Source organism: Phoca vitulina, unplaced genomic scaffold, assembly GCF_004348235.1.
Source record: "Phoca vitulina isolate PV1807 unplaced genomic scaffold, GSC_HSeal_1.0 scaffold1, whole genome shotgun sequence".
In the NCBI taxonomy this organism is placed as follows: domain Eukaryota; kingdom Metazoa; phylum Chordata; class Mammalia; order Carnivora; family Phocidae; genus Phoca; species Phoca vitulina.
The window spans coordinates 30,392,948-30,418,295 of NW_022589704.1; the positions used below are offsets into that span (position 1 = coordinate 30,392,948).

Consider the following 25,348-nt stretch of genomic DNA (forward strand, 5'->3'; position numbering starts at 1 on the left):
AACAATTTTATTATACTTTCCTCTCAGTTCCACAAACTTGGTATCCTGCTAAACAAAATATTTAAAACATTCAATTTATGCATTCTTAATAATTAAAATATTTTCAGCTGCTGAAGGTCTATTGGCTTCTTGTCGAGGCTTATAACACTTTGCCCACACGCAGTGTTACCCTCTGCCTCTGTGCTGCTAGTCAAACCAGACTCAGCAAACTACTCCTAAATTAAAGCCAGAGCCCCGGCAGGCAGGAGAGGTAGGACTGACTGCACATAGCCTTGTGCTTTAACAACAACAACAAGAACCAAAAAAAAAAAAAAAAAAATTTCCACTTTCCTAGCTCTTTGATAAATGACACAATCGATATCCCAACAACTGATCAGTAACCAGCCTAATTAAAGTATTCAGCCTGTAAAAATAGGGCTGTCGTGGAGCCCTCCATTAGTGTCCCAGCCAATAAAAAATATAATGGATTTTTAAACATATTCTGCTTCTACCGAGATGAGCTTGTAGCTGGGAGGGAAATGTTTTGGGGAAGGGGGGAAAAAACAGGTCATAACCCATTTTTTAATACTAAGTCTCTAGGCTCAAATAGAATTACAATTGAACCTCAGGCTCATCCTTTGAAAAACATGGTTCTGTTTAAAATGATTTTGATTCCATCAAGGACTCATTATGTATTCTTCACGAGGTCCTCATCAAAACTGTTTACGTATCTTGTACATCTGGGTAATGTGGGAAAATACTCCAACAACTATATATTTTGACTTTTCTTAAGTAGCTTCTTCAATTTTTTTTTATATCAATATAATGTTCAAGTAACCATTTTGGTATTCTTGCCAAATCTAACTAATTGATTTGCCTGCATGTAGGAGCAGTGCTGAGACCTTTTTCCCGGTGACGCTGCCTTTTTCTTGTACCTGAGGGTGACAGCGGCCCCGCAGGAGAAGACACCACAAGCAGGAGTGCACCACATACACTTTGACACAAACACACAACTGGGAGATCATATAGCTGCAGATGGGTGTTTTTGTTTTTGTTTTTTTTCCAATTTAATAAAGATTAGTTGTACATTAGAGGCTGCTGTCTTCATAAGACAAAAACGCTCTTTAATCTTCGTGGGTACCACAGAGATTCTGATAGCTGAGAGCATCAAGTGCCTGCTCATTCCCCATGGAAAGCATGTAAATATTAGGGAAACTAAAAAGGGACCTTGTTTAAGTGTCCTCATCAAAATTGCTTTTTGTCCCATTTCTTAATTCCCAATTAATTTCCTAGTGAACTATATTAATAAAACACTTCTGAAGATGGGCAACAAACCGAAAGTTTAGTACTTTCTTCTGATGGATTAATTGTCAACCCACCTCAGAGTTGGAGAGTGGAAATAGGTGCAATGAAGAAGAATGTAAATGATAAAACGTCTCTACTAGATGAGCCCAAATACAGAATGTTTACCCACCAGGCACGCGCCTGTTTTAGAGAAAGACATGAAATTAGGAAAGGGGAGGGGTAGCAGACATAAAATGCCTAACAACCGTGTTCATTTTTTCTTTCTTTCTTTTCTTTATCCCTTAACTTTTGCTATTTGCACAGGTGTGGTACTCTACAGCAGTGCCGTCCAGACTTTTCTCTTAGTTGAATGTCTTTGTTCCAAGAAATCTTTAATACACAGATGCACAGAGGGGTGGTTTAGGGGCCCACGGGCCATCCTTCACACCTATCCCATCCAACTGGGTACCATGAATCCCAAGGCTCTAGAGTAAGAATCAAATTAAACCAGAAAGGAGCCAATTCCATCATGGATGGAAGCAACAGATAAGGGTTTTATAACTATGTACATAAGTAAAATCCATTAAATATTCATGGAAGCCTCTCTGTCACTTAAGCAGACACAAATGTTGAAAACGAGTTGGCTCATTATATATAGTCTCCAGTAATTGGCCAATTTACATTTATTTAACATTTACAAGGTTATGTACAGAAGAGTAAAAAGGTACAGTTACTCTCTTCCAATAGCTGATAATATAACGAAGTGAGATATAGTTTATAAGTTTACTACTTCAGCTGACCCTCTCAGATAAAGTAGGTCTCAGATGCATCTTTTATTCATTCATTCGACAGTATTTATTAAGTGTCTACTGTGTGCTGGGAAATGAGGATACATTAAGGGATAAAACAGACAACAGTATCTGTCATCTGCAAGTACTGAGCACTCAGTTATAGCCAGAAAATGGACAATCTGGGACTTTTACTCAAGTAATCCAAAACTTTAGAGCCTAACCTTTTAACTACTATGAATTTCAACTACCTTCTACTATTGTTTAATTTGAAAAATCCTCTCTTTTTTTATTTTTAAGTTGAACATGTTATTAAAACTAATATTTTATGTTAGTGTGTTATTAACAGTATTCTATGTTAACTGCCTTTTACTGTATTACACGAACATTACTTGTCCTCAGAGAATATTTGTGTAATGTTCTCATGTTTTTCTTAACTCTTAACTATGATCAACTGTTTTCTTCTTATCTTTTCTTAAAATATTTTTAGGAGCATTTAATAATTATTTTTCATATATAATAGAAAATAATGTTTTAGGAATATTTTATATTATAAATATATTAATATACTTGTATAATTTAATAATATAATTGTGTAATATAAATGTAATATAGTTGTATGTAAGTGAAATGTTTAGGGATATCAGCATTCAAGAATATTTTATGCTTACACTTCATGGGTAGGCAGAAATACTTCTTACGTTAAAAAAAAAATCCCTAAAAAATCATGATAAAATACTGTAAAAATACTTATTTAATTAAAAAACATTTATTTAATAACATGAAGCAAGCAGCTTGCTTAACAGACCAAATTTTAAATTAGTTAAGTTCCAGGTCTGTATTATCCATGTGAACATTTTGGGGGAAAATGTACTGCATTATAACAATCTTCACATTAAGCGCTGTATACATCTGATTAAGAACTTTCTAAAGTATGGACACTATAAGCACCTCAATCAAAAAGTATATAAAGATGCTATATAGTTTAATAGTTTATTATATGAATGAAGCCAAAGCTCTAGAAATTTCTGGGGGAAAAAAAAACTGGAAAATATGGACCTGTTACATTTGAAAAATTCTTCCTTTATATGCACATTCTTATACCTTCTAGTTACACCTGTAATATACAACCACGTGTTTGCCACATAAATCCATCAGAGCCCTTCTGGGGCATATTTTTCCAAAATTTCAGAGTAAGTATGATACTAAGGGACAGAAATTTGCATATTCTAGGTGGCCATCTGGGCAATTTGCTGAGGGAACTAAAGATATGCATCACCTCCAGTGGTCTCTCTGGTCTCCGCAGAATCACCAATTGGATCATCCCTCGAATATTTCCTTCCATGGACATTGATCGCCTCAGTGTCTCCATAGCTTCATGGTTGGACTTTCCCAAAAGAGATTCCCCATTAACGGCAATCAGCTGGTCATTCATCCGCAGACGACCATCCTAGGGCAGAGGGAAGAAAAACAGTATTAAATAGAGAAAAGTATGGTGATGATGGATGGCTGTTTCAGAAAAAGTTCAAGTTTAAAAAGAAGAAAAACAACAACCCAGCCATTAGGAATGATTTATTTTCTATGGCAGAACAAGGTTCTGGAGCTTATCAAATAGTCACAAATACTAACAATAATGAACTGTGTGAAAGTATGTTTTTGAAATCTCAGAGTCCCAAGCTGCAATAATTTAGACATTTGTATAATATCTCTACCTAAATCTTTGGCAAGCATGCTAACCTAGCCCGATTCTGCCATTTTCTCTGGCAGGGACCATACTGGCTCATGGAAAGGGGGTTTGGAAACAAAAGGAAGTAGCCACATCACTTGAAACAAGGGCTTGCATTTGCAGGCACAGAGAGACATTATGCTTAAATGTTGCATGTTTGACTGTGGTAATGTGTCTCCTAGATCTCACCACTAGCTCTGTTGAACTGTGCTGAAAAAAAAAACCAAAAAACAAAAAAACTCATGTAATTTTCTCTAATACAACCAAAAAGTTGCTAGTCTGCTAGTGTGCAAAAGAACACAGAGGTGTGCGGTGAGGGACCAATTTGCTATGATGTCTTCTGGCAGAAAAAGCGCGACAAAGGAGACGGTCAAGCTTTTTTTGCAAGGAGGCTCTGACCGATGAGTACTTTTACCCAGAATCTTCAGGAAACCACATACTACAAAGTGCACAGAAGCTCAACATGTGGATCGGCAGCCTGGACTCCAGTCTGAATCACTTCTAGACACTAGTCATCTTCAGCCAGCATCACACAAGCTACAGACTAGGGTGCCATCTTGCCAACAAAAGAACTTGGGGGGGGACCACAGTGCCTCTCCCCCACAGGCAGCCTTGAGTGAAAAATCTTCAAAATACTGACAGTCAGATTAGGGACATGCCTTAGACCTGTTTTCACGCTAGGGTAGAAAGTTCTCACTACGAGGCACAGGCGCAGTTTTAGGAATGTTATGATGTAGGGGCGCCTGGGGGGCTCAGTGGTTAAGCATCTGCCTTTGGCTCGGGTCATGATCCCAGGGCCCTGGGATCGAGCCCCACATCGGGCTCCCTGCTCTCCGGGAAGTCTGCTTCTTTCTCCCTCTCTCTCTGCCCCTACCTCCACTCGTGCTCGCTCTCTCTCAAATACATAAATAAAATCTTTTTTTTTTTTAAAAAAAGGAATGTTATGATGCCACTGCAGCTAATAAACTTAACCAAAATACCAGGAGGTTTGTATGACAAGTTACCTTCCTGGAGAATTCCTCCATAAATCATCTCTAGTGATTCTCACAGAACTCAAGAACTAGAACAATGCTTTTATTCACATTACAGATAAAGAAACTGAGGCAGGGAAGGGCTGCAACTTGCCCAGGTCACAAAAGCAAACCAGAGACACAATGACCCCAGTTCTGATATCATGCACTTTGGCTCTTCAGTCTCCCTACTAGAATTCTCTTTGTTATTTGGTCTCTAGACTACAGTTGTACAACTCTAAAATAGGAAAGGAAAATACTGAAGAGTTTTTACAGGAGTAAATATCTGGGATCCATGTTCAAGTTAAGAGAATAAAATACAAAAGAATAAAACTTCCCTAAGAAATGAGAAAACCAGGCATACAATGAACAATAGGACCAACTGTGCAGCTTTGGGAGAGAAATCCTGCAGACAAGTTGATAAACTTTGACTAATTCGGTAGCAGATGGTCAGAGGAAGTTCTTCCGCTGACAGCAGGGGAAAGGGTGAGTGGTGAAAGCTGCTCTGGAGAGCTAATGCCGTGATGGAGACGCACTGCACGTGCCACCTGCTGGTGAGGGTGCGCAGGCTTGCAGAGGCTGCCCAAAGGACCATATGCTCCTGAATGAAGAAAGTGGGATGTCAAGGCGACGAGATCGATCCAGAAGGGCGTTCGATCAGAGCTGGAAAACGTCTGAGTGGACTGCCTCCACAGAGCATGATGTCCCCTCCCTTCCTCTTGTTTTCCCACTCCACTTAACCTTTACCCTAATTTGGAGCAAATCTGGAAATGAGATTTACAGGAAAGGCCAAACAAGAAAGAAATCTCTCCATTTCTATGATCTAATTTTGAGTGGGGCACAGAAAGACTGAGGTTAAGGTTACACAGAACAGGGTAAAACAAAAACAACCTTAATGGTTTAGTCATGTGAACTGAGACACAACTCGAGAAATCATTCTGGTTTATTTTGGCCTTTAGTGGAAGGAGGACTAATGGATTGAGTCTTGAGAAGGAGGCTGGGAGGGTCACTAAAAATCGGATGTAAGATTTTTAAAGAGGAGGAGGAAGCAGAAGAGTTGGATCAAGATCCTCGCCCTGTTAACAGGAAATGAGGTCTAGCATTGGATTTGCAGAGGCTTAGTCTTGGCAGAACACCTCTTCCTCTATGATATGAAGAAAGATAAAGATTGAAGCTTTATGGGTATCTCTAGGATGGAGGAAATAAAATCTGAGTGAGATTCCACCTGGTAACCTCATGTGAACCTTCTCTGTAAAGTATGGGGCAAGGTCTATGTGAAGAGGTAAATAAGAGATAAGGAGATATAAGGACTTTTTTTTTGATAAAATAATCTCTTACGAACAGGTACTAAGCACAAACTTTCATTTCTAGCTACATTCCAAGTCTCAAGCACACAGAGCACTACATTGAAGTAGAACATGTTTGCTGTATCCAAGTCCCAAACAAAAAGGCAGGTCAGGTCACCCTGGGGCAGCTGGGATTTTTTTTTTTGGAAGACATACACATTTATCACAAGCATCACTAGAGAGCTGTGGGCATGATAAAAATCCACACACTCTCATTTTCAGGCTTGGCTGGTCTGTTGCTCTTGGTGTGTGCTTTCTCTGTATAAGATAAATGATGGGTAATTTCATTAATGGTGATGCCAGTAAGTGCCATGTTGTCCTAACATTTAGAATATAATCACAGAACTTAGAGCTTGATAGGTCCTTCGAGATCATCTTGTCCAACCTCTTCTGTACAGATAAATAATGTAATGCTCAAAGAGGATGCAAAGCCATTCATTGAACTCATCTTAAGAGAAGGCACTTCCCCATGGGCTGGGACTTGCTCAGCTAGTTAGGGTCAGAGCTAGATCAGAAGAGCCCAAGTCCTGGCTTCTTAGCATTCTCCATTCCTAACCATTCTCTCTGCTACATAGATGATGGTGACTAGTTCCTAAAGAAGTAACGCTTCAAGAAAGAAACATTCAAAACCGGCGAGGACAATATGTCACCAGATGTCTCCTGGAAGAGAGCCTGATACAAAATCCAGAGTCAGATGGCAGAAGATATGGTGACTGGTGCTTGTGCTGGGGGATGGCAGGACAACTGTCTTCTTCTGCAGAAGCAGGAGACAATTTGTTCACCTCTCTAGCCATAAGGACATAAATGCATACCCATGTCTGGGCTTGATCAAAAATGAAAGTGATTCAATGGGAAGCTCATTAAATATCTCTAACTCAGACTCATTAAATATCCTTCACAATTGTATATTGCTGTATCCAAGTCCCAAACAAATTGTGTATGCTTTGGGATAATTTTGACCAAGAAAAGCACTTTTTTATGGTTTTATCTTTTTCTTTTAATACTATGTTTAAGTGCATACTTAGACATGAGAATGCTAACTCTCATCAACTCATTTTATAGAAGTGATTTCAACTATCTGGGGATAAAACTCAGTAATTTTAGAATATTTATTTCATTGTAATTTGGGTCATGCTTGTGTCTGTTAAAGAAAAAAAATCCCTTTCTGCTATAGACTGAATGCTTGTGTCCCTCCCCCCCACCCCTCTTCCAAATACATATGTTTCAAATATGTGAGGTTATTAGGAGGGAACCTTCATAAATGGGATTAGTGCCCATATAAAACAGGCCTGAGAGAGATTCCTCACCCCCTCTGCCATGTGAAGGTACAGAAAGCAGATGGCTATCTATCAATCTGAAATGGGCCCTCACCAGACACTGTATCTGCTGGCGCCTTGATGTTAGACTTCAGCCTCCACAACTGGGAAAAATAAACTTGTTTTCTATAAGCCACCCCATTATGGCAGTCTGCTAAAGCAGCCCAAACAGACTAAGACACTTTCCTTCCTATTTTACTGCCATCAGGCCCCTAACTAACAAGACTCCTCACCTCTGGCAACTATACTCTTCATCTCTGGTCAACCCCATAACCAACTCTATCCATCCTCAAGCAGGAGGGAGTAAAGGAAGTTCCCCAAAGAGGAAGGAGAACAGAGTAAAGATAAAAAGTAACTTCCTTAGGATACCTGAGGACAAATAAAAACTGGTACAAGATTTAGGTCTTCTCCATGTCCTGGGATTGCTTCAAATCTCATCAGCCCTAACCCAGTTCTAATGCAATAGGATGAGTGGCCCAGGAGACAAGATGTTTGAGAATTACCGTCTCCCTTTTACTAAGCACCTAACATAGGCCAGTCTTTATGCAAATGTTTTGTATATGCTCTCTCATTTTTTTCTCACGACAATCCTGTGAGAGAAATACTACTCTCCACTATTTAAGAGATGTAGAAATGGAGAGTCAAAGAGATAAAATGATTTGTCAAAGGTTATTAGCATGGCTAGGTGTCCTTGTCTCTGAGTCAGACATGTACCTGTTATGCTATGTTGCTTCTAAGATCAGAGTTCTAGAGATGATTAAAGACATTACAATTATTAATGACAATAATTATTTAATGAGTTTCTTCTTTGGGTAGTCATTGTGCTAAGCCCATTATGTGCACTAGACGATTTAATCTTTACAACAATCCTATACATTGGGGACTGTTGCCCTCATTTTATAAAAAAGAAACCAAGAATTAGGTCAGTTAAATGCATTGTTACAAGTCACAATTCTAAAGCAGATTTGAACTAGGACTGGGTCACTCTGAAGGCCACGTTTCCAACTATTTTGCTAGTAATTCTTGACTTTTATGGACTCTTAGATTCCTTTGAGAATCTAATAAAGGCTACAGATTCTCACCTCTTAAAAATATTTACACCACAGCTTCTCCACAGCTGCACATTTGGACCAGATAATTCTTTGTAATGGGGGCAGTCATATATTTTTGTAGGATATTCCATATGCCCACTGAAGTATATCCACAATTTCCAGGGCGTCTAGTGACCTTATATTTCAGCACCTGTTGTAGTCAGTGGTGCCCGGGTACTACCTCTACGATGATTACTGGTGACGTTGTATGGCTTAATCCACCTCTTTTGGCTAATTTTTTTGTAAGGTCCCTTTACCTCTGAAGTTCCAATGAACACAGAAGGGAGAGTAAGGAAGCCTAAGCAAAGAACTAGCCTCTGCAAAACATGAAACAAGCATGAGAGAGTGGGCTGGCTTTTCTTGGGAGTAGCTGGCTGGAACCCAAGGCCAGTCCGCATTAGGCCAGGGTGTTGAGAGGATTAATCATGACCAGATGCCGGCTCCTGCCTCTGCATGTTTCTAATGGGGCCCTCAGTAAAGCCTCCTGGGATATTATCAACACCCAGAGCCCAAATCCCAAAGCCTGACTTCAGACTGCCGAGCAGGATTTCCCTAGAGTGGGCTGGAACTCCAGGCAAGATGACACCTGATTGAAGGAAAGGATTGTCCTGAACAAATCCTTCACAAGGCCCTAAAATCATTCCATGACAACATCTGCCTACCATATTTTTGCAAAAAAAAAAAAAAAAAAATCCAACCTACAAGAGAACTTTGCATTCCAGATTGAAATCATTTGACTTCATTTAAAAACAATAGCAATGAAAGGAAAAGAATAAATCAAGATTTTAAAGTACAGTTTTTAAAACAAAGAAGGGGAATAAAGAAAGCTGGTAAGACTAGAAGCATATATGTTCTTGTCTTGAAGAGTATCTACCTACATTAATCAACATTTTACATCATCTGTCCTAACACAATTTCAACCAATATGAACAGAGCCAATTCTTCCCAAGTAAGAGCTCTATTTTCCAGGGACAAGACACTGTATTCTGGGGTAGACACCATGGTGACATGGCCTGTATTTCTCCTTCTGTCCAAAATGTCCTTTGCATTCCTACTCACCCACTGAATATCTATCTTTCAAAACAAGGCTCAGCAACTGCCTTCCATTCATAGATTTCTCCATAGAGAGGATTAACTGCTCCATCATCTCAACACCTACGATACTTTAATAATATTCATCTACCATACTTCTATCATATGAGAGTTGTTCATATTTTTAACTTATTATGCCACCAGTTTCCTAGATTATAGAATGAGTTGTTTTAAGTTCCTGATCTCCGGTCTATACTATATATTGCAGAACCCACTAGAGATGCTCAAGAAGTGCATGCTAAGTCGAGTCACTTGAAAAACCTTTCATTCTGGTGCTCTGGACCTGGTATAAGTTTCATCTACAATGAACAAATGGTTTATGTAACAAACTGTAACTGTGAGAGATTCACGAACCCAGGCTGGCCTGAATATGCCATCACATGTTCACAGAACCTTTAGACTTCTAGAAGTGAAGCTTGATTACTTCCTGTGTACTGGCCCAATAGTCACTTCCTCAATGACTGTAAAATTTAAATTTACTCATTTAATTCAATATTGTTTTAAAAGCTTCACTCCATTATTATGTAGCAAACTGGTGAAGTCTCAGGATTATACCATTTACTTGGTATTTGTGGTATTTGAAACTGTTTTTGCCAAAGATAACAGAAGAATATTATTTAGAACGTCAGAATATATATATAATCAAAACCATTCCAATACTTTCAAAATGTATTATAATTCTTTCATTTTAAGCTCCCTCTGGAAAAATGCAGGGCATAAATATATCCCAACTTATAGACTCTACTATACTCATTACCGATTCTTATAATTCCCTCAGCAAAAAAAGTTTGAGAAGCACTGACTTAAAGAGTTATCACAAATATTCCCTGGACTACTACGCAGTAATAGCATTTTGTGCTTATCTGACACTTCTGCTTCCTGTCATTTCAGCTTCCTCGCCATATATTCTTATCTCCTTCCTGATTTTCTGTTTTTGGTTTACTTTGGCCTAGGAAACTGGATAATAAAAAGCTTATTAAGGCATATGTGTTTTACATGAGTTAAGAAGATTCTGCCATGAGTGCCTAACCAGGCTAGAATCTGAGGCCTTTTCAACTTATTGAAAATCATCTTATTTAATTAACAAAAAAAAGAACTATACTCTTGTTTGTGCTAAAACTGCTTAAATTCTTGTCACTGGAAGAATGGGTCCAAAGCAAAGTACCAAGGACAAAACTTGGATCATGTTATGAATATAGTTATATATATGAATATATAAATACATATGATAAATATTAAAAATATATAGTAAATATATATAAATACATATAAGTTTTCTCTCTCTCTCTTTATATATATAGAATATATATCTGTTCTATAAATACCCATAATGAAGGTGACTATAGCTTTACAGGTGAAAGGTACATCTTCAGAGTCAAAGTATCATCATCATGGTATATCAACTTTCATAGAATATAGTTTCCTTTTTGATTAAGACTACCAATTCTTACAATTTCTTTCAGCCCATGGAGATAATCATGGAGTCCAAAATACACTCCAAAATGATGTAGGTTTCCAAAATTTTATCTGGCATGGTATGGATTTCTTATTTGATTTCCATGCATAAAATAAAAATGTGTAAGTGATAAAGATCAGCAAGAAAAGCAATGATTAATTAAGCTGATATTGTGAGATTTTAAAAATAATGTTATAGTACCTCTTTATAAAATTGTTGCTACTGGAGAGACACCATTAAATGATGAGCCTGACTATCTGAATTAACATATGCCAACATTTTTGTTTTTTTTAATAAAGGGAAATTGGGTTAAATAATTAGCATAACAATAGATAATATTGTTCTCGTGTTTAGGTTAATAATTTCATTTTTAAGGTAAAATTCTTATTGGATACACAGTGATTATGAATTTTTCCAGGCAAGGTTCCTGCTTTTAGGTATGCATAAAATGTATCACATTTTTGTGGTCAGGATGAAATGTCAGAGTTTGGCTTCCCACAGTTGAGGATCTGCAATGGAGCGATTGACATCCTTGAGTGTAGGGTCTGTCGGTCAGAGGTAAAAACCTGGAAGACGTGACTGCTGGTAACAATTGTTATGGTTTTCCACCAGCAGAAAACATTTATCAATTTTAAGAAGAATGGGTAGTTGAAGAAATCATGTAACATTTAGTGTTCCTTAAGAGCTGTCCCTTGTAACTTCCTTTGAATTCATTAATTATAGATCTACCACATGATTTATAGATACCAGTAGAGATGGAGTTGGAAGTGACTCACACTGGGAACTCCTACCGGACTCCTGTTGAGTAGCTTGACTGCCGCTAACTGTTCCAGGTTATGAAGAGACATGAAGATTCAGGATCAAGCACTATATTCCCAGAAATTCTAGAACTGTGTATATTCACTCTAAAAATTCACATTTTAGCCATTTCAAAATAGGGAGATTACTTGTATTAAATCATTTTTTTCTTTTACCTCATCCTAAATAGTGTAGATTATGAAATTCTGCCTCTCTCAGAGGGAGTATTCCAAATTTCCTAAGCACACTAGAATCAAATTACTTAAATTATGTCTATTTCATATTCTGAGTGCATGCATTTGCAATTAGCTATGTCAGGCATTTTTCTTTCATTTAATTTCATCATCATCAAGTAGTATTTATTAAGCACAAACCTGGCTAATTAATTTTCTAGAGAAAAACAGGTATTCTTAAATCCATTCTATTTAAGAGATCTTAAATAATCTGACACATGATATTTTTTCCCTTAGCAAAAATTGCCTTTAAATTTTAATTTTTACTTTATTATTTCAAGGTTTCAGTAGGACATATTCTACTCCCAAAGTCTGTATATTCAAATAAAAAATGTCATTCAGAATTAATATAACAGATTCCATGAGATTTTTATTCTTACTACAGCATACTAATATTCTATCTCAATTTTTTAAAAATATCACTATCCTAGTTATATTATTTTCCTAAAAGTGATTTATTTTTAAGGTAGAAACTAAGAGAAATAGGCAGCTTAAGTTATTATAATCATTAGATGTAAAAATGCATTTTTTCTTAAAAATTCAGTTATTATAGTTCATGAAAATCAAAGCAAAAGAAAGCCACTGATCTCAGAATTCAAAATGTTTAGCCAGTGAGGACGAGAATATTGAAGGTCTTCAAACCTATCATCAAGACGTGTGTGCTTTAGTGGAGGAAAGGAAAAGCTAATTTTTATGTGGATTTGGGGAAAGGAGAGTATTCTTCTCAAGGTACTTTTTTTCTAACTGCAACAGAGACAATATTGCTTTTCATTTAACAATAATCACACCACCACATTCACTTTAAATTCCAATCACAGAACTGGAATTTTAGAAAAGCATCCTCAAGAACCTCATTGTGCCACTCAGGTCTTGGTTCATACGACATTAAACCCATAGACTTCTATCTAGTATTTTTGGGTTCTGGTAGCAATTACCCTGTACTTTCAGCGGCCAATGCCCAGTAAGAATGACAGAAACTAAAACGGAACTACAAACATGCAATGCCTGTTACTGTTTAAGCAAATTGGCATCAATACTCAGTCATATTTGGCTACTGAGGTCAATGGTCACTTTGTACTTTGAAAAGCAGAGCTCAAAATGATGCTTCAGAAGGGTCCACCAAGAACTCCGTGGGCTGAAGGGGTCTGAAATGGCAGATGTTGTATCCTGACACAAGTGGGGAAGAGTTCTGGGATTTACTTCTTGATATGCAGAGTGGAATTTAAATATTAATGAGATTATGCATTTGGATAACTCTGAATAGAGTACAAATATTGTTCAGTTTGCCCCTCGAGTGAGAGGAATTCACTTCCAAGAGGGAATTCTAGAAGAACCAGGTGCTTTCATTTTCAAACAGAGATTTACATCTCCATTAGAAATAACTCAAATAAGAAAGGAAATGATAGAAAGCAGTAGCCCAAGAGGTAAATAAAAACAATACAAATAAATAAAAAGAGAAAAGAAAGAAGAAAGAGGCCCTCAATTATAGTCACAGTCACACAGTGGTTCGGGGCTTTTGCATCTGGCAAGAAGTAGCCTCTCTTTGTTTATACCAACAGAAGCCCCCAGGAGAATACAGCACACAGAATCCACAGGAAGAATTTGGTCATACTTTTCAAAGTAGTTTAGTCTTCAAAAATCCACCTTCCCTAAAGGGAAAAACACCTTGAGAACCAATTAGTGGTACAAAGGGCCAGGAGAAAAAGATTGCGCTCTGGCAGAAAGATTATTTTGTTGATTTCAGGGAAAAACCTAGGGCCAGATGCTAAAGTGGATGTTCCCCATGCCTATCTCCCCTTTGCCCCAGGGACACTGCAGTCTGTTACGTTTGTATCTTCTCAAATAGGGACAGGAACAAAGTCTCAAAACAATTTTTGTAAGACATAATCCTGAATCACAGAACAGGTGGCAATTTTCTGAAGAGTAACAGTGGATTATTGCAACAGCAGAAGAAGAATAAAAAGATACTTTCTCTCTTTTTCTGGTTAATCAGATTTCTTGTGAGCAAAGCTTAGTCCTCTACCCTTTACTCTGCAAAAAGTAAACAAGACAAATGGATACTAAACATTCAGAATAAGGCTAAATTCATGATTGATGCCTCTTACTGTTTAAGATCAGCTATAAATATGCTGTCCAGTGGTTTTTAGTGGTGTGATTGTCTGACTCAGCAGACCAGTGTCAGGAAAGAAATTTACATAAATGGAAAGTGAAATCTTTCTTCAAGAAACAAGACGGTTAGAAACTGCTTAGGTAAGGAGATGCTCACTTACACAAACATGGATATACATATTAAACCTACTCTCCAATATCTGCTTGAGCTTAAGTTATTGCCCATAAAGAAGCTAAGATGTTTGCTTTTAATTTCCAAAAAATCATTTCAGTTCCAATTTTACTTGGAATAAATTCTGCAAACAGAACTGCCCTTAGGTATAAGAAGAATAATATCAATCTGGTATCCACAAGCATGACCAAGACTCATCCTTAAACACAGCACATGTTTAGATGTCTTGGCTAAGGGTGACAAGCATGATACCAGACAACTCCAGGGTAACAGTTCCTGATCTCTAGGAATATGAACGGATGAGATGAAGGAGGTTTCACTGCAGTGCAGTGGAGTGCAGGATCTGAAGTCAGACTGCCCGGGTTCAAATCTTAGTTTAAGCAATTCTTGGCTCTGTGACCATGGGAGAGGCACTAAGCTCTGTAATCTGCAATTTCCCTATGATGGAACGGCATGATAATCATCCAGTGTAAAAATGAAGAATAAAATTAGAGAATCCACCTAAAGTACTTATCACTGCACCCAGCATACATTAAGTGCTAAGCACAATGAAGGTTAATCGCTGCTATTGTTATTACTACTATTTTCCTTTTGCTCCTGGTTCTGCGCATCTGAGCCAGATGGGAGAGTTTGACAGACTGAACCACTGGCCCCAACTCTTCACCTTTCTCTGGACTCGCACCTTTGCCACAGCCTCATCAGGGGTGGACTGTGTTTCTCCAGGCCTTGACCTTGGACTCACCCACATGCCTGCTTTGGTCAGAGGCGCCCATGCACACGTGCATGTGTATGTTGTGTGAGCGGATCAGTGCCTAGGATTTAAGAGGCTTCACTCTTTGCTGCTGGCCCTCTGCCACCTCAGGGCATGAGAAGAACATGGTCCAGCTAGCACGCTGGTCCTGGGTAGGTGAGGTACACGGAGGACATTCAGACCTGCAGACGTATGGTGTGACAAGAGACAGCAGCCTGAACCACAGCCCCTTTGGTTGTCCTGCAGAGCCATGAGGGGCGTAAAGGCTTACTGATGTAGGTTACTGAAATCTTGTCATTATTTATTATGCAAAAAAAAAATTAACTGATCCAAGGAGTACATTAAAAAGTTGTCTACCCACAATGAATTTCTTATTTCCCAAGGAAAAAAGGCATTAGCTCAGTGTCTAGGTCTGAAACAAATGTGGAATTATAAGTGAGAAGAGACAAAGGCTTCAACAAAGCCAGGATTCCAGGACCAGAGATGCTCCTGTAAACTCTACTTAGGCCTTCTTGGCTTTTGTTTAGGGAGGGTCACGTGTGATTAACAACAGATTATTTTTAAATGGCTAACATTTGTTGAAAGGTTCCCATAGGCACCGTGCTAGACAATATGCATACGGTATCTCTCTTAGTCCTCCTAAGAGCACTAGGAGGTAGGCTCTATTAATTTTACTCATTTTACAAATGAGGAAACTGAGGCATACGGAGACAAGTAACTTGTCCGCATTGACAGCGGGTGAGAGTAGTCTGGGCAGGATGCAAACTCAAGAAGCCTCATGGCATGGCATGAAATGATGATGGTGGGGAGGAGAGCTGGCAATAAGCACAAACATGGTTTCCCTCCCTCTCTAATCACTTTGCTGTTTTAATCACAGTGTGTGTGTTAATTTAATCCTTAGGACACTTGAACTAGGTGTTACCTATTATGCACCCTCCAGAGATGAAGAAAGGGGAGCACTGCAGGTCAAGTTCCTAGCCCACTTTCCCATGTGGCTAGCAATGGTGTGCTAGTTGGAGCACATGGAGATGAAGCTGGATTTGAACCCAGGCAACCTAGTTAACCATTACACTATGTTAACAGCAATGATCACACTTCTCACCCCAATGTGAAAAGGCAGAATCACGTTCTTTCCTTTTTTTTCTGGAAATCTGTAAGCTTTTCCAAGTTCAAAGGCAAACATGCATTCCTGGCACCATGGCTATCTTCAAGTGCATATAATGTGATAAATAACCTTTAATTTACACTACAATCATTCTCAGGCTCCACTGAGCTTTCATTCTTGCAAAAGCAATTTCCTTATTTGCTGCCTTCATGTTGACTTGTTTTTAGTTTTGTTTTTCTGAATGTATTTTTAGGTTCAACTCTGTCAGGTTACAAATTCAGAGGAATCCTAACAGAGTGATAAAAGGAATGGAAGAAAGAGTATTAATCATGATGGGTTTAGAGAACAACGTCTAGAAAATAAAACTAACCACACAGAGTGTGAACACAGATGACTGTTGCCCAGATCTGTTCACACATACACTTCCTGCACCTGCAGGAGAGCCTTGTGGTCTCACGTCTTCAGACACTCTCTCCACCCAGTTCCCAAACAGCCACATCTCAAGCACCTTCACCCTGACAGGCAAACAGCAGTCCTACTGACCTTGAAAGCAGCACCTCCATGGATGATGGATTTGATAAAAATTCCCAAGTCCGTTCCAGTTTCTCGAGATTTGTTCCCTTTCAAGCTCACGCCAAGACCAGCAGAACCTGAATCATTCAGGGGGATCTCGAAGGTGAGTTGCTCAGTTGTTTCCAGTGAGAGTGCATAGCAATCAGGTTCTCCTTTCTGTTGAAGTATACATGGAAAGAGTGAAGGGAAGAAAGCAGATTAGTGTTTACACCCAAATGGCCACACACAGAGGCAACTGGCAAGACAGTTTGATTGGACCTCTAACAGGCTGGTCTTCTCTCTCTACAAAGGGCCACCACCATGTCCATGGGTGGTGGAAGAGTTCTTGGGAGTCATATTTCCCGATGGCCAACAGAGAGGATCCTTTGGCTAGGTGGAGTCATGCCATTTGAAACATCCTGAAAATATTTGGAAATTCAGCAGAATAGTCTCAATAATTAAAAAGCCTGGATATTACTTAGGGGATCTTAAGTACCAGAAAAGACCTTAGAGATAAGGTGATCTTAATATCTTCATTATACAGATGAAGAAACAGAGCTTAGTGTAGAAACATGCTAAAATTTTGGGGAAATATTTGGCTTGTATAATTTAAAACACATTATTTACCATGGAAAAAATGTTCTTGATCAAGAATGTCAACTGGATAGAGAGAACTGAAAAAAATGTTATCTTAAACTTAGGGAAATGTGATTTATAATGAGAATCACTGAATTAAACTTCACTTTGTCCAACTCATGCCTTAAGTTTGCTTCTTTGATAGTATAACTCACTGGCAATCAGATTTTGAACCTAAACAAAAATGATAATGCACGACAAACATTTGTGTCCATCTAGCCACAAGCACAGCTGTTCTCAAAAAAATAGAGTAACAGTGTACGGAGGCAACAGGCACACTTAGGGTTCAAGTTTCCAGGGAGAAGCATAAGGTTAATCATACTTGGCCCCTGATGTTTTCAAATATACAGCAGCGACTACAGAAAAGTGCTGTCCACATGATAATTTTTGCAGGTGTCCCTACTGCATCCCTCCCAAGCTCGCAGAAACGTGAAACTCGGCCACAGTGTTTAACTGGAAAATTTGAAAATGAGATAGCCCTAGAAACCTTCAAATCATTCTAGGTCGGTAGTTCTTTCCTCTCTGTAATTATGTCTAGAAACTCTCATCTTAGGGTCACTTCTATAAAATTGCGTATTTTAAAAATGACTGTGAATGTCTGAATATCAGTCACCAAATAACAACTATAAAATGGGAAGTCGCAAAGAACCCATAATTAAAACAGGATTAAGAGGCTGATCATTGCCAGACCCACTGACCTAGTATTTTCAACTCCTACCAAAATAGAGAAAACCCATGTCTACCTTTAAAGAAATAGTTCCTTCATTTAATTTCACTGTAAATGAAGTTAGCTATAAAAATTTGGACAATAGGTGGTTTCAAAGAAATGAAACTTTACTGCTTGATTTAATAAACCCATTACTAGTTAGTTCTTTTAACAAACTCATTATATTATTATCTAAGAAGCATCCTATTATTTGATTCAAACTAGCTGTCCGTTTTTCCCCTCCATGGGAATGCCATAGTTAAATATGAAAAGTAAACTGTTAGCCTTCATCTTTGTCTTCTAGAATGTCCTATTTAGAACATTTGATAATCATTTATGTTTCCCGGTCTCTCTGGGGTTTGCTTAATTTTAGTCTAATAAAGTTCCACTGAATTAAAGTACAAATTAAAGAACAGCTGTTCTTCCTAGAGGTTTGTGAACACCATTTTAGAGGAAGACTAGAAGCTTCTTTGGCTTTTTATCTACTAGAGACAAAATGACACAAGGCTAAGTTTTGCTTGAGTAATGTTTTCAAACCACTTTATTCTGTGATCAAATATGATTTCTTTGGCAACTGTGTTTAATTAAGATTGACAATCACTATTTGTACCAACACCTTTCATTTACTACATATGTGGTAAAAACAAAATAGAAACCAAGTGATTTATGGCTATCTTTTCATTTGTGCGTATGTATTTCATTTTTTTGTTTTTATTTTAATTCCAGTTAGTTAACATACAGTGTTATATTAGTTTCAGGTGTACGATATAGTGGTTCAATACTTCCATACATCACCCTGTGCTCATCACAAGTGCCCTTCTTAATCCCCTTCACCTATTTAACCCATCCCCGCACCGACCTCTCTGGTAACCATCAGTTTGTTCTCTATAGTTAAGAGTCTGTTTCTTGGTTTGTCCCTTTCTCTCTTTCTTTTTCCCTTTGTTCATTTGTTTTCTTAAATTCCACATCTGAGTGAAATCATATGATATTTGTCTTTCTCTGACTTATTTCACTTAGCATAATACTCTCTAGCTCCATTCACATTGTCGCAAATGGCAAGATTTCATTCTTTTTGTGGCTGAGAAATATTCCATTGTACACATATACCATATTTTCTTTAACCTTTCATCAGTTGATGGACACTTGGGCTGTTTCCATAATTTGACTATTGTAGATAAAGCTGCTATAAACATCAGGGTGCATGTATCCCTTTGAATTAGTATTTTCGAATTCTTGGGTAAATACCCACTAGCGCAGTTACTGGATCATAGGGTAGCTCTATTTTTAACTTTTTGAAGAAACTCCATACTGTTTTCCAGAGTAGCTGCATCAGTTTGCATTCCCATCAACAGTGCAAGAGGGTTCCCCTTTTAAGTCCCTGATACCTGACAGCCAGAAATAGAACAACAAAAACAATCTAGTGGCTAACAATGGTTCTAAGTGCTTTACACATATTAACATACTTACTCTTCATAACAACCCTATGAGGAATATTATCATGCCCATTTTACAGATGAGGAGACTGAAATGCACAGCAGGTAAGTACCATGATTACAGTCCATGAGACTTGACAGTGTTGGGGCTTTGTGAAGTCAAGGCAGTGTGGTTCCTGTGTCAGACTCTTAACTGCTATGCTATGTCTCAACCTCTGTGAACCACTATGACTTGGCCTACTCACAAGAAATCCCAAGACTGATTCCCACAACGACAGTGAGACACAATGCAATTTCACGTACTCTACTCAACTATAGTTCTGTTTTATATCTTTCTGACACTATATCAGGCTCAAGGCATAATTAGTGGCATTATCATTGCTATTCACCCAATGGTGAAGGAAGCCATTATAGTAGTTAACATAGCCATTTCCTCTATTAGAAATAAATGTCCCTTTACCTAATATACAAAAAAATCAATATGCTGAATGTCTTCCTTCAATAATCTTGCTTCAACAAAGAACTCTAAAAATTAAACTCAAATCTTGCCAGACAACATTTTGGAGAAGAGGAATTAAGGCCTCACAAATGCCCCAAATGCAGGACCTTAGTGATAGGATGACCCCAAAGGCAATGACATACCCACATATCCACACTTTGGATCCTCCCTTGCTTCCTATCTTTCAGACAAGAGCTCTTTCTACAATACCCCTTGCTTTTTACACTCACAATTATCCAGAGGGGAAAAAAATCGAGATGCTGGCATAAGAAAGGAAATCTTGTGAATTTCATTTTTTTTTTTCTTTTCATTATTTCTTATTCTTTGCCACTGGAGGCCATGTCTCTCGATACAAAGTCTGTGAGGTTCCTTGAGCCAGGCCCAGGATGGATGCCCAAATGCCCCTAGCGCATATGTCTTGGCCTAATGCCCTGGTACCCACCCAGGGCCAGCCTTTCAGGGTCCACAACTAAAGCTTTCTCAGTCTCAGCAGTACTGAATTTTGGGGCCTGATAATTCTTTGTTGTGGAAGGCTGTCCTATGCATTAAAGGGCAGTCAGCAGAATCTGTGGCTATTACCTACTAGATGCCAATAGTACCTCCTTCCCCAGTGATGATAACCCCAAATGCCTTCAGACACTGCCAAATGTCTCCTGGGCTCAAAATCACTTCCAGTTGAAAACCACTGCCCTGTACAGTCAACTTTAACTGCCAAGTACTGTCAAGTTTAAGGCAACTGCCAAGTATGGTCAAGTTTAAGGCAAGTAGGGTCCAGAGAAGTATTTGGGATTTCAGTGTTGCCTGCTGATATGTTCCCAAGTACCAGAAAGGGACTAAGTCTCAGGCTACAGGTTTGTGACTGACCACTTAGTTGGTCACGGATTTCTGCACTTAGTTATGTCTCTGGTTGTATGTCTCTCATTATATGGCAGCTAATTTTCTAGGGGAAGAAGTACGGTCTTTGGGGGATTAACAGAGTAAGAAAAGTGATAAATATTGAATTTATTGGTACATACACAAAATGCTGACTTTTATTAATATAACGCAGAAGAAAAATTTAGCCTATCAAGTGGTGTTTGTTAGGTTAGTTATGCTTCTGTATATGCTGATTTGTACTTTTCTTATTTATTAAGAATCATAGACTTCTATAAAATAGTATTAACATAAAGACTTCTACTCATGTGAGAACATAACATTAAGTATAATAATGTATGTGTACAGTACATTTCAACTATATAACATATACACTATCTACATATTGACACCTACCCATCTACCTATTACCTACCTCCCTCACAACCCTGCCCCATCTCTCTGCATATGTGTATATGTCTGCATAGAAAAAAAAGATAGTTATCCACTGGCACTGCAATATGGACCACAGTTTCCTTCTTTATAATTTTTCTGTGTTTTCTAGACATTTATCCATCATTATAAAAAGATAAATGTTTTTGAAAGGAATTTATGAAGGTATAAGAACCATTTGCTATATTATTGCATGGCCAACTAGAAAGATGTAAACACATCTCTATAATGACACACACGCATGTTTACACATATGCATTTCCTAATACTACCTATACTATATGTAATATGTATTACCCTACAGTAGTATATATACTATATGCATTCTTTAAAACTACATAATATATAATGTGTATGTGCATTCTCTCTATACATATATATGCATGTGTGTTTATGTGTGCATGTATGTGTGTAGTACATTTATATCCCTCTTAGATTGCCAATGACTTCCATGTTACTAAATCCGATGGTCAATTGTCATCTTTTATCTTTCCTGATCTACAGGAGCATTAGACCAAATTGATGAAGCCCTACTTTTTGAAATATTTTCTTTTCTTGGTCCCAGGACATCAGTTTCTTATAGTTCATCTCCCGATTCATGGTAGACTCCTTTACAATTCCCTTTGCTGATTCTTCCCCATCTCACCAATCTTTAAGTGTTAGTGTCCTAAGAATCATTTTTGAAGTTACCTCACCTAATTTCATGGTTTTAAATATTATTTACACACTCATGAGGCATAAATTCCTATCTCCACCTCTCTCCCCTAAACAAGACTCACATAACCAATTCTCTAGTGAACAATTTTATTAGGATTTCTACCTTGAAATCCTCATGTCGAAGCAGATCATCCCTTAAACCTGTTCCTCCTGAGCAAGTATAGGGAACTGTATTCTTTCAGACATTCTAGCAAGAGACCTCAATGTCATTGTTGACTTCCTTCTTATCTCACACTCTATATCCAACCCGTCAGCAACTCCTGTCAGCTCTACTTTAAAAACACACCCAGGGTGCCTGAGTGGCTCAGTCAGTTAAGCATCTGCCTTGGGCTCAGGTCGTGATCCCAGGGTCCTGGGAGCGAGGCCCACATCTGGCTCTGTGCTCAGCCAGGAGTCTGTTTCTCCCTCTTCCTCTGCTCCTCCCCCTGCTTGTGCTCTCTCTCTCTCTGTCTCTAATAAATTAATGAAATCTTAAAAAAAACCAAACACCCAGAATTCTATCACTTTAACCATCTGGGCCACCACTGCTTCTCTCCTGACACTCTCTGTACTAGTGTCTCCTTTCTGCCTCCCTGCTTCCACTTTTCTCCTCTTCAGGATATTTCTCAACACAGCAGCCAGAATGGTCCCATTAAAACAAATACTCAAAACCTTCTGGTGACTTCCCACCTCATTCAGAGAAAATGTCAGTGTCCTACAAATTCTAAGCTGAGTGCCCTGACTCTTCTCTCTGCTCATCTCTACTACTACTTATCCTATGCTTGCTGCATTGCCTTTCTTCTTTTCTTCAGTACATCCTTCATCCTTCATGCTTCTGCCCCAAGACCTTCGCAGAACCTCTTCTCTCTGCTGTGAATGCTCCTCCCCTAGATTCCTGCAGACCTCCTTCCCTCACTACCTTCAATTCTCTGTTCAAATATCAATTTACTAGTGAGGTTGTCCCTGACCATTCAGTTTCAAATTGCTTAAATGCCCTCTCAATACCACCCTACCCATGTCTACCATCCTGCTTTTCCTCCACAGTACTTATCACATATTGTATACGTGCTTACTTTATTTTTTTTTAAATTTATTTATTTATTAGAGAGAGAGAGCTTGGGGGGCAGGAGGAGAAAGAGTGAGTCTTAAGTAGACTCCATGTTGAGCATAGAGCCCGACTCGGCCCGATCTCACGAATCTGAGACCACCACCAGAGCCAAAACCACTTAACCACTTAGTCGTTTAAACAACTTTACCACCCAGGTGCTCCTGCTCATTTGTTTTTGTTTGTTTGTTTTTTTCTTTTATTATGTTTTTAATTTTTAACTTTATTTTTAATTTTATTATGTTTTTAATAGGGTCTCTTGAATGCGGGAACTTTTACATTATTCTGATTCTTTTTCCACCAATTTATTGCCAGTGCTTAAAACAGTGCCAGACTCAAAAATAGGCACTGGATAACTATTTGCTGAGTGAATAAACATACATAGATAGATATAGATGTTTGTGTGTATGTCCAACAGTATGTGCTTGTGTATATGTACACATGTGTATCTGTAAATACATATTTGTGGGTTGTATACATATATATGTAAATAAATAAACTGCTGGTATCACATTTGATTTCTACCTTCCCAGATTTTACTAATTTAAAGGTTTATAAATTAGTTCTTACATTAAAAATAATTATAAAAAGCACAAAGTATCATAGTTTTAAGAAACCTTAAAAGTAACCTAGTCCAATTTCCCTTTTCACACAATGCTTCCAGTTCCTAGGAGAGATGATAACATAGCTCAGTGTCAGCATCAGATCCTCAATGAAGGCATCAAGAGGTGTTATTGCTACCAATCTGTGATGAACACTGGACTGCTCATGGTTTTAAATTATAACATGTACTTCAAAACTTTACTGAATACTGCAAACAGCAGTATTCATGGTACATTTCATCAAGTCTGGGAAGCACTGTGATCCAGTACCCAAAGACACATCAGCCATCTTTCTGTCTGTTTACCCTCCAAGCAAAAACATATATGTGTACACATACACCTATAAACAAAAGTTTCATGAAACAATACTTAACCAGAGTGCAATGCCTTTTAGTGATTTCTATGATATCTTATTTAATTTTTAATTTGGTCACAATCCTCTATACTAATTTCATAATCCAATACTGGAACATAATTTTCAATCGGGAAAACACTGAAATTATTTATATATATATATAATTTTATTAAATAAAAAAAAATAAATGAAATGCAAAACCAAATGGTGAGTAAATTGTTAACAGGTATAAGTAAAATTAGATATATATGTATATACATATATATATATTGTTTTTATTAAATAAAAAAAATAAATGAAATGCAAAACCAAATGGTGAGCAAAATGTTAACTGACTTATCCTAATTTTTATAAGTCATTTTAATGTTTTATCCTAACCACCCCTAGCCTTAATTAATCCTTTAATCTCTTTTATACAAATTTTCTTCAAGTTCTTACAGCTGCTGTTCTGTTATCATAATTAAATATATTTTACCTTATCCCTCCCATCCAGTTATGTCTTTCCCTATTTTTCCATTCCCTCACTTTGTTCTCTGTAATACTATCTCTATTCCCAAGCACAATGAATAACCTGTTAGAGCTGGAATAAAGAAATGAGATTGGCCCATTCTGGCCTGAGTGACAAGAGTCACTCTTTGCAAAACATAGTGATCCAACAAATTTTTATCAAGCATCTCGTATGTATGCAACATTGTTATATGAAGTGGCCAGTCTACATAGAGATAATTGGCAAAAAGTGTACTGTACAATATGCGAGGGCCTTTCTGTTTCATTCACAGAATTATCTGGAAAGGGAGAGTCGAATTTAAGAATAGGAAAAAAGAAACAGAGGAATCTACATAGTTGGACCTTGAGAGATATACTAACCATTTTTATCAAACAAATATCATGGAGAATAAAGAAGCTAAGAAAAAGAGAGATAAACAACTACTGGATCATGAGGGGAGAATTCGAGAGATAAGTGATACCATAAAGCAAAACAACATTAGAATAATTGGGATCCCAGAAGAAGAAACAGAGAAAGGGGCAGAAGTTATATGGGAGCAAATTATAGCAGAGAACTTCCCTAATTTGGGGCACGAAACAGGCATCAAAATCCAGGAGGCACAGAGAAACCCCTCAAAATCAGTAAAAATAGGTCAACCCCCCGACATCTAAAGTAAAACTCACAAGTCTCAAGGGACAAAGAGAAAAATCCTGAAA

At 37.9% G+C, this 25,348-nt stretch overlaps 1 protein-coding gene across 1 annotated transcript in view; it reads right to left on the reverse strand.

Moving 5' to 3' along the window:
- PARD3B (par-3 family cell polarity regulator beta) overlaps window positions 1–25,348 on the reverse strand; it is a 999,887-nt gene that overhangs the window by 393,543 nt on the left and 580,996 nt on the right. The window contains exons 11-12 of the mRNA XM_032403913.1: window positions 16,800–16,985; window positions 3,331–3,501 (exon numbers count right to left, since the gene is read on the reverse strand). Of these exons, the coding sequence (XP_032259804.1) occupies window positions 3,331–3,501; window positions 16,800–16,985 (357 nt within the window). The remainder of the gene's footprint in view (window positions 1–3,330; window positions 3,502–16,799; window positions 16,986–25,348) is intronic.